Genomic DNA, 15,752 nt, shown 5'->3' on the forward strand with positions numbered 1-15,752 from the left:
CACGTGCGCTGCAAAAACTGCAACATAGTACTAAGTGCTGTAATTAGTGTACGAGTGATCGGAAACTAATACTCCGACCGCTCCAGAATATAAGGTGCACACTCTTTTTGAGATATAAAGACCAATGATAGTCCCTAACTTCAGCAAGAACCATGTCTTCATCATCTATTCTTCCACCGCAACATATGTGGTAGCATACCTCCTTCCAATTATACAGCTGGAGGAATGTGCAAAAATTGCAATAGGCCATGCAATCAAATATGCTCTCCCCTCAGCTTCACCCTGCATACGACGAGACTAACCAGCAGATGTCTACTTTGCCTGCTAAGTGCTAAGGCACACTGATCACATTCAAATGCGCAGAGAAATCGCATGGCAACCAATGGTTGGATGGTGGTACTACCCCAAGCCTACCAAGAATCAAACCTTAGGCTTGACCTTTTTGTTTTCTCATTAATGTGACGTTCCCGTAGATTGAGAGGAAAAAGGAATTATGTGCAATTTCACTTTCCCATGAATCCTACTAAGAAGTTGAACTCTCTTGTAACATTTCTGGAATTTGCATACAAGAACTCAAAAAATATTTTCACTTAACGCCAGCGTAACTAAATCCAACTACCACAAAGAATGCAAGTTCTAGAAACATGAGGATGATTGTGCAATACTAAATACTACCTCCATTCCTAAATATAAGACGTTTTGGCAGCTTAAACTGAACCAACGGGACTTCTTATATTTAGAAACAGAGGATGTGGTAAATAGGACAACAAACGCTCATTGCAGCTTTTGGAGCATGACATAATATTAGCAGAGCTTTTGGAGCATGAGAGATATTAGCACTGAACACAAGATTCCGAACACAGCTAGCAGACTGAGCATTTTCATTCTTCATTTTACCTACCTCCACTGCCTGTCCAAGTAGTTGAGATATTTCGACATACAAATCCAGCATGTTTCTGGAACCTTGTCATGGGAATAGTTCACCAAGGCTAGGAATACGTCAAGAATGAATCTTTGAGATTCAGGTTTCAGGGCGACACGGATTAGCATTGCGGTCCAGGCATTTGGGGCCAAACTGATTGCTTGACGGAATGATTGAACACCATTAATCAACCTTCTGATCATTCTACTTCTCTACAAGTTCAAAAGAAGAAAACCTTCAGTACATACACACTAAGGCACTATAGCATGTAACACAGTTCTGATATGAAATGCCACTAAAGACCAACTCATGTAGCCATAGAATCATCATCCTCTTCTTTTTCTCTCTGATTAAACAGACCAACTGTTTTGGGGGATTTGGGAAACAGACACCTAACGCAATTCTGAGATGATTCCGAGGGATGCAATGATGATGCAGCAGCCATGCATCTAGTACTGGAGTGTAAATTTGTGAAAAACAGTTAAGCAGTACGACCAGTTTCATGCAATCTAAAATGGGTGTTTTCAGCACGGAGTACACTGATGTAAGCGATTAGAAATGAGAAATCATGACAAGCATTGACTAACCTCTGGATTTAGCTCGCCTGTATTTCCCTCTTCCTCAAATATACCTGGAAATGTTGTTTCTTGTAAGAATGCATCAGAAGCCTTCACAATGTCCTGGATAAGGAAAACACGAACCCTCCAGCCTTTCCTCGATAAAATGAAATGAAAAAGGTCTTCTGTAGCTGAAACAACCGAATGCATATCGAATGATCTCCAGTCAGAACTGCTGGCAGTATTCTCGTCTCCAGGTTTCTTTGAAGATTCTTCTGACGACTGTTGAGATATAGCTGCAATCTGCATATTGAAAGATAGTAGGGATGAAATGTAGTAACAAAAGCTAGAAAGAAAAAAGAACACCCAAGGGTCAGCTGCCACATAAATTCATGACAATGATAGCAACTCAACACTATGATACATTTCTATTAGTCCCATGTCAGCTGATGTATGATGACCGCCGCTAAAATTTGTACAAACTGTTACAGCACTGGATGCATTCAAAACCTTTCAGCTATTCCCATTTACTAGTAAACAAGGGTAACAAGGGACTTCTTATTCATGCTCATGAAGAGATGGGGCAAAAATCAGAACTAGAGCCATGATGCTGCAGCCATCGCAGACATGACAATATTCATACCAAGTTATAAAATATTAAGACTTAAGAGTGCATTGCAAACAGTTCCAACAAGACAGGAAACAGAAACAAAAACAACTAAGAATTACATACCAGACGCTCCAGTCGATTCCATCTGATGGATCCATCATCACGTATCAGAAGCTCCCTCAATATTTTCCTCATATCAGGGCTGGGGTCTGCAAGGAGCCTCCCGATGACAAATGGGTAAGCGCTCTCAATAACTTTGAAATCAGGATCCAGTGCTTTTGCAGTCCCTTCTAAAGAACCAAGTGCTCTTATCACCAGTGCATAATCAGGAGGAAGAGAGAAATTAAAATCATACATGACGTCATACAGATGGTTCATTACCCCCTGTAAAGAGAAGCAAATAGCGATTTAGAATGTGCCAACTCATCCAGGTTAGGAAACTACGAATTGAAGGGGCAAATGGAGACGGCAGCAATACACAAGACTGGAGAATGTGACAGAGACCCCAGTGACCGAACAGTATGTATGTTAGAACCATGAGCTCAGCTAATTACTTACACAATGTTGGAACCTCAAGTGTGCAGAGAGAAGAAAATGTCATTGCTCCATTAATTTTTTTTATATCATGTCTACTACACTTTTCGAGATGCATCAGAAAATTGTCATTCTAAGCATAGCTTCACTGTGGTTATTACTAAAACATTCATGTTATTTTAGCTGTTTGTTTGGTTCAGTTAAGGGCTATATACCACATGTGCACTCCTAGGTCTCAACTATGATTAAGGTGTCCATTGATTTCGACGTTGCACGACAGAATACAAATTATCATAACAGAACATATACTGGAAAGAAGAACACTAACTAACCTGAAAATCATTTGATTGCCTCCTTCCATCACCAAAGGCAACACTCAATGCAGTTGCAACTGCGTGTAGGTCTGTTCCCTCAGGGACAAATCCGAGTGAATGGAAGTCATTCGCCAAGCCCAATGGGTCACGATTAACATAGTGCACAAGCTGAAACAAGTGAACTCAGTTCCCATTAAGTTCTACTTCGTATTTGAATAAAGTAACACGAATGAAACCAACAAAGGCCATATAAACTCATAATAAAACATGTGTGCGCTTTTTTTAAACCATTCATACCTGCTTATATGGTAGTGCCCATGTACCAAAACACGCCAAGACTATTTATATTATAATTTGATCCATGACACATAACTAGCTTAAATTTTTTGCGTGTATGAGTACAGACACATTGCAGTAATTCTCAGTTCTATACTACTTGGAAGATATAGAACTCTTAATTTGTACTAACTTACATTTCATGCAAATTTCACACATATGATAATTGTGAAACGATAAGATCGTTTAGTCGACTATCTCTTGGCAAAGCTCCAGACTCGACTTCCAACTAGACATGATTTAGCATAGGAAACAAGATTACCGATGTTAAACCAAACCCGAAATATACTCATAGTAAATTCTTCTCCAATCTTTGCAAACCATAAACTAAAAGCCTAAACCCAATAGGTTCGAAATATAATAAAACGGAGAACAGGAGAACAGGTTTAGCCACGTATTATCTATGTTTGAAATGTATCTAGTTTTACCATTAATAAGAATGACAAGATGCTCCAGGTGAATTCAGAAAAAAAAACAAGCAACAAACATACTTGGACGTAAAAAGATGAAGGTTACCATCTGTATGAGTCCCACTCGATAGTGTCTTGGAATATCACCCATCATACCAAAGTCAAAATATGCAAGAGACCCGTCTTCAGTTGCCACCAGATTACCTGGATGGGGATCAGCATGGAAAAACCCATCTTCAAGAAGCTGTCTCAACGAGCAATAGAGACCCTATAAAGTTTAACACAAAAAATGAGTTGCATACAAAATAAGAACACAACAGCACAATCAAACTAACAGACGATTAGCAAAGATAATGAATAAGTATGATGGAAACGGCGAAATACCCATACAGAAGATAGTCCAACTTTGGCAGCTAAACAAAATACTGTATAAATAATCCAATTATTTACAATCTAACACAAATTGTAAAGGAAGGAACCTAGTCAACACAATATCAATAGTACCTATGTGGCTATGTCTGTACATCCGGTCAAAAGAAATGTAGGTACACAATTTCTGGTTAAGGACCACTATAAGTTTACCTCATCAATCATCTTTTTCCTGTTAAGATTGGCTTTGCTGATGCGCTCAGCATCGGTTAGTTTGATCCCGTCAATCCATTCCAGTGCTAGTATAGATTTACGTGTATAAGTCCAGTAGACCTTTGGGACCTTGATACTTGTCCTGCCTTCACCACCTGAACCTGACAAGAAAACAAGATGATGGCTTTACACAGAGCTACATATGTCAATTAATGCAGATAGAGTTAGCAGCTGAAAAGATGTTTCATGATGAGAAATATGATCATTTACTATATCCTGCTCTATTACTTGCTTAACAACTGAGATAACCTGTTCACCAGCTTAAGTACACAATTCAATACCTGCTTCTTATAGTTAGGGTACCAGTACCTTCTAGGCTTGCTAACTGCTAGCTGACATAGTAGCTGATGCCTATTTCATTCTGTTGTAGTCCCCATGCCAATGATATGTACATAGAGGACATTACTGACAATCATGAATTGAATAGATAAGATGTCAAACTCACCTTGAGAATATAGGATCGCAAATCTTTCAGCATTCTTTCCTTCTAAAACATAATCAATCTCATCAAACATGTGCCTAACCTGTTGAAACAAAAGGTGCACTCCAAATTAACTATAATGTACCGGATATCAAAGTCTAAGACCCACCCAACTGGACTCAAACCCAGGCTGGCTCATCCTCTCCAAAAAGAATTGCCAAAGTGCCTGACCAAAGGATTCGAATAAATACAACTTTCTTGCTACCCAGCTGCCCATGTCATTTCCTTGATAACATTTATTACAGGACACATATATGATATATTTATTGTTTGTGATTTAGAAGGCAATACAGAAAGCATCACAATAATAAACTACCCAAGATAAGTCACTTGGATGTAAAGTACCATGAAGAGAACCATGACAAGTTGCTACAACACACGAGGCCATCATGCATGCTTAAGGGAGAAAATCGTAATATAATCCTAAAGGTTCTACAGTTTGGCAGTTCCTAGTATGCTATACAGATAATCCAAAGACAATCCACCATAAATGTGTGCTGAGAAAAAACCATATGTGAATTTTATCCGACACATTGAAGTGGCAGAATTCAACGCGATAAACACTATAAAACACTCTGCATTTTATACAACACATTGAAGTGGACAGAATCCATAGCAAGACAAACACTATATTTAATATGTATGAAAGTAATATGAAAAAAACAACTTGGACAAAATTATATTAATCAGGGAAGTTAAGAATGAAGAAAATGTAAGGGCCAAGGGTCAAGATCAGAGCTAAAAAGATGTGAAAACTCACAATTTCATTAACAGCTACCAATAAATCTTTGCGGGCCTTAGCAAATCGTTTTAGCTGTCCTCCAATCATATTGAATAGAAGTGCATCTAGGGTCAGCAGGGGTGCCATTCCAGGCCTCTGAACTTTGATTGCGACAAGCTCTCCAGAGTGTAGATGAGCTGCATGACTTGAAATATCAAAGGGATGCATTTCAATTTGGAGAATTCAGATCTGAAATATATGCTAAAGGAAGCAAAATAAAATAAATGAGAAAAAAGATGATCATATGAAAATAGCCAAATCCTAATCAGATACAACTAACCTTTGTATACTTGCCCCAGTGATGCTGCTGCAATTGGCTCTGGGCTGATATCAGCAAATAGATCAGACATTCGAGAGCCCAGTTCAGACTCGATAGTCCTGATTGCTTTACGAGTAGGAAATGGTGGTATTTGATCCTAATGAGATTGTTGTCAGCAAGCACAGTGAAATGAAATCGTCAATAAATAAAAGAAAGAAGAGTAAAATATAGTACTCCCTCCGATCCAAATTAATTGTCACAGCTTTAGTGTAACTTTGTACTAAAGTTGTACTAAAGCTGCGACAATGAATATGGATCGGAGGGAGTACAACAAGTTCTCAGCTTTCAGATTCTGAATTTAGTGCTGTTAATTACAGAAAATCTCAATGGGTTATTGCCATTTTAGGATCAAAACTTTTCAGTGGCCATATATTGATGCCTTGATTCCAGAAACTTATCTCCATCTCTAATCCCTGACCTTCTCATTCCAGTGCAAAAATATAATATCCTTAAAAGCTTGGCATAGAAAGCCATATCACTACAATAGTGTTGGTCTTCGATCAAGTAAGTGAAACTATGTAAAGCACGATAAGACGATACCTGCAGCTTTGAGAGCTCTTGACAATATGCGCTGGGCAATATATCAGGGCGCGTGCTCAATGCCTGTCCAAGCTGCATGGTGTGGAAGGATAAGGAAACGATTACATTATGAACTCCCAACCGTGGACAGGGAAAAGGATTACACTATAAATCTCACAAGTCCACCACTATACCAAATCCATGTGAGCACTTTAAATGTTGATGTAACTAGACCATTGCTGTTCTAATTGCAGAGGTTCTGGTAGTCATGGTAATAAATTTTCACATATTAGACTCTTTTTCAGTATTCACAATATGCAAAAGGTAAACAGCAGCAATAATATAACACAAGAAGTTATGCCGCACTGTAGAGATCTCCCATTCTTTATCATTTTCTACAGACATTGTTCTGGCCTACCTTGATGTAAAAAGGCCCCAAGCGTATCAAGGTCTCCCGGAACTGAAACAGGGAAAATGATAACCACACAAGGCACTCAGTTCCTCCACAAATAGGACAAGTAGGTAACAGGAAGGAAGGAAGGAACGCAGGACAAAGAAAAATACCTTCTCAGCTCGTTTATGCACGTCGCTGAGCAATAAATGCCAAACAGTAAGCTTCACAACATGATAAGAGATAGTTGCCGCCCTGTACACTGCAAGGAACGGACCGAAGCCACGGTCGGCAAAGAGCGTATGGGAACTTGATCCCAGGATTCTTCTAAACTTTGATTCCAGCGACTCCTTCCTGATCTTTGCGTACTCCGATGACGGTCTCCCACCATGCACGCTTGTGAATGCACTTGAGTAGCTGCAAAACAGGAAACGACTGGCTTAAGAATCATGTCTCCAGAGTCTAGCCAAACAACACCAGAACAATTTAACCTGCGTTTGGAGCGAAACCGCCAATTCCCCCCCTTGAACTAGCTATTTTTCGTTCAGGTGGCAACTCCACTTACCACCAAATGGAGAAGAAACTTACAGCATCAATGATTCGTGTGCACATCATTCAGTTATAAAAAGAAATTACAGCATCGCACTTATACATCAATTGAGTTATGGACACAGGCCATAATTGGCACAGCTCTGCATGCGTGCCAATTTCCAACTAGAGTATGCAGGAAAAACGCCACAGCTGACAAAGTGGGTTACTGAATAGTGAATACTGATAGACAAAGGAACAAATAGATAACAAGCGTGTTCCTCTATGCCTAGGTACATTATTACGCATGTTGCCTCTCTGCGGGGGTTCCTGCGGGGGCATCTAGATTCCAAATGGAGCAAAAAAATGCGATTACCTTCTGACAGATGGCGCGGCGGAGAGGGGCCGCAGGGCGAGGTCGTCGGCGGCGGCGGACTGGAGGGGGAGGGGGCCGTGGAGGTGGCGGCGGCGGCGGCCGAGGTCGGCGCCGCGGGCGAGGAGGAGGAGCCGCGAGGTGGGGCCCGCCATGGCCGGGATCTCATCAGCTACATGCAGCTCCGGCCTCCCACCGAGCAGAGAAGAGAGGGACAAAAGGGGGGAGGGGAGCGTTGCTTGGGAAAGAGGAGAGGGAGGAGACGGCGCCACGTGACCGGACCACGGGGTCGTGCTGCCGCTTTGCTCCGTTCCTTACTCGGTGCCGGGCCGCTTACTCTCTCGCGGCCGAACCTGGCCACCCTGGGCCGTGCCATGCGCGCCAGCCCACTAGCCCGCGTTATCCCGGCACGTGACGATCCAGCACGGCCCGCGGCTAAGTGGCCAGATCGGCGCCTTCTATGCCGGTTACGAGTTTTTTACACTAGTATAAGAGCGTTTTTTACACTAGTATATAGTGTCAAAAACGTTTTTATATTATGGGACGGAGGGAGTAGAAAATTTGGAAAATGCGAAAATTAAAAAAGTAACGGATTTTAAAAAAAGTTACCAAATTTCAAAAGGTGCACAATTCTGAAAAAGTACGCAGCTTGAAAAAAGTTCGCATAAATGAAAATTTTCACAAAGATTAGAAAAAAAAATGTTTCTAGTTTTAAAAAATCAATAGGTTTCGAAAAAATTTCAAGAATTTGAAAAGGTTCACGCATTTTTTCAAAAAATAACAATAATTTGGAAAAATAAAAAACAATTTGAAAACAGTTCACGAATCTGATAAAAATGAAAAAAGGGAAAAAAGAAAACCAAAACCAAAAAAGAAAAAGAAGACAAAAATGGAAAACAAAATAAGAAAGCCGGCAAAAACCCATGATGGGGAAAACGAGAAGAGTAACATCCCAGCAAAACCATCAGCCCAATCATTGAAAAGGTTCCCAAAGACCCGGTGAAACAAATAAGCTACATGGCCCAGCCCAATTACATACATAGCCCAGTGGAGGGTGTGTGCCGGTTAGTGAGCTGTGCTATAACTGGCGCTTAAGGTGCGGCGCGGAACAGGAACTGGGAGTGGGTTGTGCCCGTCACGATGCCTGGGGACATGCCTGGGCTGCAAGGCCACCCAATTATTTTTGTTTTTATTTTCATGATATTTATAGCAAAAAATAGGCCCAAAGACTAATCATCAACTCGAAAAGCACATGGGCCATTAGGGCTAGCATGTCATAGGTTGGCCCGTTTAATACTGGGGGCGAGGCCAAGCAAGTAGACCAAGCAGCGAGTGAGGAAGCTTCATGGGTTGTGGTCTACTTTTGCTGAGTGTGGACCCCCTTTTGCAGTTTAATGAAGACCCCCTTTTGCCGAGTGTAGCACTCGGCAAAGCCTTGTTTGCCGAGTTTTGTTGTTTTATCGAGTGTTTTGTCCAAGACATTCGACAAAGTGTCTGTTTGCCGAGTTTCACATTTTTGCCAAGTTAGGTACCCGGTAAAGAGCCTAACACCCGCTCTTCTTGAGTTTGTTCGACCACCGCAACCGCCATATGCACAAGTTCTCTGATTTGCTCTTCAGCCACATCTGGCATGTCTTTTTCCCTATCTTCGGCCACAACTAAAGGCGCCAAATATTTCAACATTGTTCAAAGCGCCCACGTTCTCCCATTGTAAGTTTGTAATGGGCAAACCCATAGCTTCCATTCAATCGGCTTTCGACTAGTATTTTCCATCTTTTTTCATATATGTTTATTTTTTCTTTTTTTACTTAGTTTGTGTTCAGTATTTTTATCCCAACTTTCTTTTTCTTAAAATATCGTGAACATTTGTATTTAATGAAGTTTTTTAGTAAGTTTTAAATTTGTGAATCTTTTAAAAATTTATGAAATTTTTATTTAATCATGAAGAAAATTCAACTCCATGATTTTTTTAAAATTCATGTACATTTTTATCTAATCATGAATTTTTTCAAATTCATGAACATTCTTCTGAAATATTTGAAATCTTCTAAATAAAAAACTGTGTGAAATAATAACGAGCTGAAAATATAAAACCTAGATGAAATGACAATCATAAAGGGAAATCGCCAGGCAAAGCGCTAAATGGGATGTTACCTAGTGTGCGCAACTGATAGAAAATCTAATGGGATGTTACCGTGGCTTGCAGGTCGTTGATCAGCCAGAAGCACCAACTGATATCTTCCAAGGCCTTTTGTCAACACCAACTAGAAAATGCTAGATTTTTACATGGAACATATGATGGTGTATATTTAGCATGAAAAAAAATTAAGGTCAAATGATGAAGCAACAGAAATTTCACCTTCAAACCAGACCCGTTCTCTCGAAACCAGGATTGTTCTTGGACATGGTCTGGTTTGTAAGCAGTGTACTTCAAAACACTTACAAAACCTACTCATTTTTTACCATAACATATTGATTATATACGAGGACACCATGTCAAGTTAATGTTTTTTAGACTTTGTTTGCCCTTTTTGGAATTTAAAAACCAGTAACCTCCCTGTTCGGGGTCGAGTCTTGGCAACCCAGGGTTTGCAATTCCTATTTTCTTTGGATAAGGCATACGCATAGACTCAAGAACGTAAGCATGATTTTACAACCCAATTTTGAAAAAAAGCATGCACGTGCAGTTAAAATTTGAATGCACTTAATGCCTATGAATGGAAATATATAGGGGGCAAAAATATAGAAAAGAACAAAGCATAAAATGAGAAAATGAAAACAAATAATGTACAAACAAATGAAACAAAAGAAAAAAAGGGAAAGAAATTACAGAGAGCCACGTGGCACAAACCTGGCAAATGCCTTATTTGATGAGTACCACGTGGCAAAAACTTTGCAAATGCCTTGTTTGCCGAGTGTTGGCCTTTTTTTTACAAATGGTGGGTTTATTGACTCAAAATGGAATATCAAGATGATACCGACACAAAGAGCACACATGCGATCTCTGCATAGCTAGATTGCATACGGCCAACAACAACACACGCACACAAAAACACGCCAGCAAATTGCAGTCATATAAGACCAAAGCTATGTGTAACCCAAAGCAATCAGATCTGCGATCGGCAAACTACAACATTGACCATATTTGCACCAATCATCTCATGACACGACATGGATGATGAGGTTCTTTAACAGCAATGCCTTCAGGAACGAATCGACACTCGAGCGCCGCCGTCGCTGGATCCAACCATGCAAGGCTGGTATCTAGGTTTCCACCCTGAAAAGCCAGTCTGAGCATATCCGAACAATGCCTTCAACAAGATAACGACATAAAAATATCGTCATTGCTTGGTATAACCAACATGGGCTTTCACCTGGAACTCGAGACCGATGTCACTTATGTGTTGTCGTCACCATTTTTCCGCGATCCCAGCTGTTGCATGCGATGCGTAAGTTGTCGTCTGTAGTTTGCACTTTCCCTCCAAAGTCAACCACCAGATCTAGAGAGAGGAACCCTCACGAAGACCTTTTAGTGGCCACCGCAATCCGCCACAGGTGTTGGGGCAGACCAACCCTCCTCGGCGACACATGCTGAGCGGCCTCCCGGCGACACCAACGCTAGACAAGGTAGATGAAGGAGATACCATAATTTCCTTTTTAAACATATCAACACTTTTGAAATTAAAGTTGCACGAATGTTTTCGTAGTTATATGGCACTTTGTTTTGAAAATACATGAACATTTTAAAATATAATAATATTTTCAAAAGTACAAAGAGTTATTTTTTATATCTACATATTTTTGTAACACATGACTATTTTGCTCACTTTTATGATTTAAACATATTTTTAATAAATTTTATATCAAACTGGAAAAAAATACAAAGTTTCTATATTGCTATCGTGACGCATCGATTGTGGCTCATTAAGATGCCGCCGCCTGGCGGCCAGCTGCTGTTGAACGCACTACACTGTGCATAGCAGCCAACCTCATTGGGAAAGAGGGCGTATGTAGCTCCATTTTACTATCTTTAATTATTGTTCGAAAAACAATACATAGCATCCATTCATGATTATAATTTGTGATTTCCCTAATGCCTAATGCCCTGATACGCTTTAGTGGGACCATGATGTTTGCATCCTTTTTTTGAAGCAAAGTCCGTAGAACAAAAAGTTCTACGGTAAATTTTCATTAATTAAGTTATGTACAGATACAAAGAAATAAAAAAGAGAAAATCAAGCAATGCCCTTTTTGTGTAACATTAGGAAATTCCGCTAGGTGCTGTTCAGACCAATGCCCTTTTTGTTAATTACATTAGGAAATTACGCCAGGTGCTGTTCAGACCAGGATGTTTGCATCCTTGGTAGTTCCATGATTTATTCAGTAGTGTTTTTGGCGTGTTTAAGACGATAGCTACGTTTGACATCTCTAGGTCATTAGTTGGAAGCTATAGGCCCCAGGTAGCTCCTTTACTTTGTGTAGATATGCGTTGTGCTGTCCCGTCATATCAGACAAAGTAGAAATCGTCCTGGAATTCTATTCCTGTGTCTTCGGTGTGCTCGTGTCTGTTGTGTTCACCGTATGTTCCATCTTTTTTGTCCTTGGGCTAAAATCGAAACACGTGTAGAGCTCACCCCCATAGTTTTCTTTTGGCTTTCTTTATCCTTGGCGCTGGCGGTTGTGCTCGTAATATGGTTGAATGTGTTTTCCCTGTCAGTACAATTGATATGGTTTCAGATGTGCACTGTTATATTTTGATACACCCTCTTAATTTGGTAGATATTGAAATGACAATGGCGTGCTGTAAAAAAATGACAGTGATGTTTTTTTTCAGATAAAGACGAAGTGGCGTAAAACTGATGATAAAGTAGTAAATCTTACATTCGTTTACTCAGAACATCAAAGCATAACCTCCGGATCGATCCACCACCACCATCGACATTGGCATAGTGTCGGTCTATAGGACTCTACTGTTGCCGATATGTCGGTTTTATTTCATGATTTTTGTCAGACTTTTGGATTTGGCTGGGTGCATCTTAGTTATGCAGAGGCCGGGTGTCACTCATATGTTTTGTATCCGTTTGATGCTACATTCTGAGATAATAAAATCGCCCTCTATCAAAAATAAACAATAAGTTGAGTTTTTTGTTGTTGCCAATGCAAAGCTTTGGCCTTCTATGACATTGCTATTGGCTTGCTGGTTGTTGTGTGCTTGCGTTGGTGTTAGTTGTGTGCATCCTATCTATGAAGAGGCCGAGTTTATGTTCATTGTGTTTGTATTCTCTTTGATGCTTCATTTGGAGCAAAAAAAATCCTTCCTTTGTTGAAAAGAACAATAAAATGAGACATATTGATCTCGTAACTTTCTTTTACACCTGTTAGGATCTTCAAAATCTTAACGAGTGTATACAATATTCATGCTGTGCCTACATGTGCTACTCCGAATAGTGACTATCCATACGTCTGGGGCGTATTGATATTGGTCTTGATAGCTTTGCCACATGCTTGCATTCACAGATTTTGATAGCCAATGCCATCATCTACTCACTACTATGATTTTTATTAACTTAATTACACTCGGTTTCTATATCGCAAATTTACAATTTGTGTGTGCCTATAGATTTAGAATTAACGAGACTAAGAAAATTCACCATACAATGTGATTTATCTATTGAACGCCACCTTCATAAAAAAATCCACAAAAGATGAACAGAACTATTATATGTGGTGCAAACTTAATTAGTTCATCACTACTTTTAACTGATGTATGTTATGTCGTTTTCGTAATGTGCAAGCACTTATATAAAGCCAACATGTGTTCTGTTTCAGAAAACTCTATTAAGAACCTCATTAGACCAGCCTAGCTAGAGCACAGTTGTCTTCCGGACCACCCCAATGGCGGTGAGGATCTTGGTGTTCTTGGCCATCTTTCTCTTCGTGGGACCAACGACAGACGGCAGGGAAGCCCAGCCGGCCGTGCCGGGGGTCATGTTGTTTGGTGACTCGCTGGTCGGCGTGGGTAACAATGATTATATAGCCACCTTGGTGAAAGCAAACAAGGCTCCCTACGGTAGGGACTTCAAGGACCATGTCGCTACAGGGAGGTTTGGAAATGGAAAACTGCTTAGCGATATCATAGGTCGGTCAGAACCTTATTAGATCTTGTTTGTACAAATGGATTTTTAACATTTCACATGAACTCTTACCAGTGTTATGGCATGCTTATCTTGTGTTACAACTTGCATGGTACGTTGCAGGTGAGAAACTAGGGTTTAATGGCTCTCCTCCTGCATATCTTAGCCCACAGGCATCAGGGAAGAATCTTTTGATTGGAGCCAACTTCGCATCTGCTGGATCCGGCTACTACGACCCCACATCACGTATGTATGTAAGTACCATCTCTATCGGTGGCTTATCATGGCACTTTAACAATAATGGGAAGAAACAAATAAAAACAGGAAAAATAGATTTGTACTCCTGGCTGGTAGATGGCTTTATTTATTCAAAGTCAGGCTCGGCATGAGCCTTTTCTCTAAAAAAACAATAATGGAAAGCTGTGTGTACTGAAATGTATATATGTTGCATCCATCACGTACTTATGTCTTATTGAATTGTGTGTGGCAGCATGTAATCCCTTTGTCCCGACAACTGGAGTATTTCAAAGAGTACCAATCGAAGCTGAGCGTGGTGGCTGGGAGTAACCATGCTCGATCCATCATCTCAGACTCACTCTATATTATTAGCGCTGGATCAAATGACTTCGGCTTCAACTACTACATCAACCCTTTGCTCTTCTTGACAGAGAATGCTGATCAGTTCTCTGATCGCCTCGTTGGCATCTTTAACAACACCGTGACGGTGAGCAAGACCAGACCTGCAGCTTCCTCCTTAATTAACAAGGATCAGATGATTAAAATCATGTAATTTTTGAACCTTTTGCTAATTGTAGCAACTTTACGCTATGGGAGCACGACGTGTTGGTGTTTTTTCAATAGTGCCGTTGGGTTGCGCCCCATTGGCGATCACGGTGTTTGGCCTTGGGAGAAGCAGGTGTGTGCCAAGGCTCAACGATGATGCACGAAGGTTTAATGGGAAGTTGGATGCAGCTGTTGACTCGCTGTCGAAGCGATACAATGATCTTAGGATTGCTGTTCTGGACATCTACACACCATGGCACAGCCTTGCGACCTCCCCTGGGGCACATGGTAGGATACATAGGCTACTAATCCTTGCCTCCTTGGAATGGTGCCACATGGTGGCCATGATGCATGTCTATTTTCTTGTCGCATCAACCTTGCTCATTCTGTTCATTGATTCGAACTGAAAATGTGTGGGTTTATGTTGTCAGGGTTCACTGAGGCAAGGCACGGATGTTGTGCTACGGGATTAGTGGAGTTCACAGTGTTCCTTTGTAATTCTTTGTCCATTGGGACATGTCCGAACGCGACGACATACGTGCATTGGGACTCCATCCACCCGTCGGAGGCAGCGAACAGAGTGATCGTAGATTCTCTCGCTGAGAGGATCAACAAGCTGGTTATGTAAAACCCTGGACCTAGTACAGTGATGTATGTACCAGTTAGTATTACGCTACATATGATACGTATCACTAAAGTATGTCTCAAAATAAACTGTAGATTCCCTCGTGTTGAAGCCATAAAATAATGTGTAAGTTACCTATAAGTCGCTAGGTATCTGCTACAGCTCTATGTATTATATATGAGTATTTGATTGCAAATGACACACATATTTAAGGTGGTTGAAATAAAATAACGCCAAATATGCTATCGCTCCTGCAGCTAAGCATTTTCAGCTCAGTCGTTCCTGCGCAGAGAGAGCAGAAGTGTCCGTGTCAGAGACCGCACGTCCCTAGCGAGTGGCGTGTGGGTGAAGAGGATGCGGACGCTTGACGGGTGTGGGGTGGTCACCCACGCTGAAAAGAGTGACTTTAGAGGGAAGGTATGGCGGGGAGGCTTTGGCAGCATCGTCGACCGTAGGTTGCGACAGCGGGTAGTGATATTTTTTAGGGCTTGTT

General features: G+C 40.8%; 2 protein-coding genes across 3 annotated transcripts; one reads left to right on the top strand and one right to left on the bottom strand.

Moving 5' to 3' along the window:
- Positions 1-777: 777 nt before the first annotated feature.
- Positions 778-7,989, bottom strand: LOC123165622 (uncharacterized protein slr1919). Of its 2 annotated transcripts, none has more exons than XM_044583315.1 (13): positions 7,721-7,989; positions 6,990-7,233; positions 6,844-6,885; positions 6,447-6,518; positions 5,868-6,003; positions 5,567-5,724; positions 4,771-4,849; positions 4,266-4,420; positions 3,790-3,951; positions 2,956-3,105; positions 2,213-2,473; positions 1,510-1,782; positions 778-1,134 (listed from the first exon to the last, which is right to left on the bottom strand). In XM_044583315.1, exons 1-13 carry the CDS (start codon positions 7,870-7,872, stop codon positions 898-900), a joined length of 2,121 nt encoding a protein of 706 aa, XP_044439250.1. In that variant the 5' UTR covers positions 7,873-7,989; the 3' UTR covers positions 778-897. The 2 variants fall into 2 exon arrangements, with proteins under 2 accessions (XP_044439250.1, XP_044439249.1); XM_044583314.1 differs by having other exon boundaries at positions 4,266-4,426.
- Positions 7,990-13,600: 5,611 nt separating this feature from the next.
- On the top strand, positions 13,601-15,262 carry LOC123164261 (GDSL esterase/lipase APG-like). The gene is made up of 5 exons (XM_044581673.1): positions 13,601-13,856; positions 13,975-14,105; positions 14,342-14,575; positions 14,667-14,922; positions 15,066-15,262. The coding sequence occupies exons 1-5, from the start codon at positions 13,613-13,615 to the stop codon at positions 15,260-15,262; spliced, it is 1,062 nt and encodes a 353-aa protein (XP_044437608.1). The 5' UTR covers positions 13,601-13,612.
- Positions 15,263-15,752: the final 490 nt, after the last annotated feature.

Source organism: Triticum aestivum, chromosome 7D, assembly GCF_018294505.1.
Source record: "Triticum aestivum cultivar Chinese Spring chromosome 7D, IWGSC CS RefSeq v2.1, whole genome shotgun sequence".
NCBI lineage: Eukaryota > Viridiplantae > Streptophyta > Magnoliopsida > Poales > Poaceae > Triticum > Triticum aestivum.

Coding starts and splice junctions, on each gene's coding strand:
- LOC123164261 (XM_044581673.1), top strand. CDS start 13,613: ATGGCGGTGAGGATCTTGGTGTTCTTGGCCATCTTTCTCTTCGTGGGA. Junction 14,106..14,341: donor ACCCCACATCACGTATGTAT/GTAAGTACCATC, acceptor TGTGTGTGGCAG/CATGTAATCCCTTTGTCCCG. Junction 14,923..15,065: donor GACCTCCCCTGGGGCACATG/GTAGGATACATA, acceptor TTATGTTGTCAG/GGTTCACTGAGGCAAGGCAC.
- LOC123165622 (XM_044583314.1), bottom strand. CDS start 7,872: ATGGCGGGCCCCACCTCGCGGCTCCTCCTCCTCGCCCGCGGCGCCGAC. Junction 6,886..6,989: donor TGCATAAACGAGCTGAGAAG/GTATTTTTCTTT, acceptor TCCCTGTTTCAG/TTCCGGGAGACCTTGATACG. Junction 6,519..6,843: donor TGGGGCCTTTTTACATCAAG/GTAGGCCAGAAC, acceptor CACACCATGCAG/CTTGGACAGGCATTGAGCAC.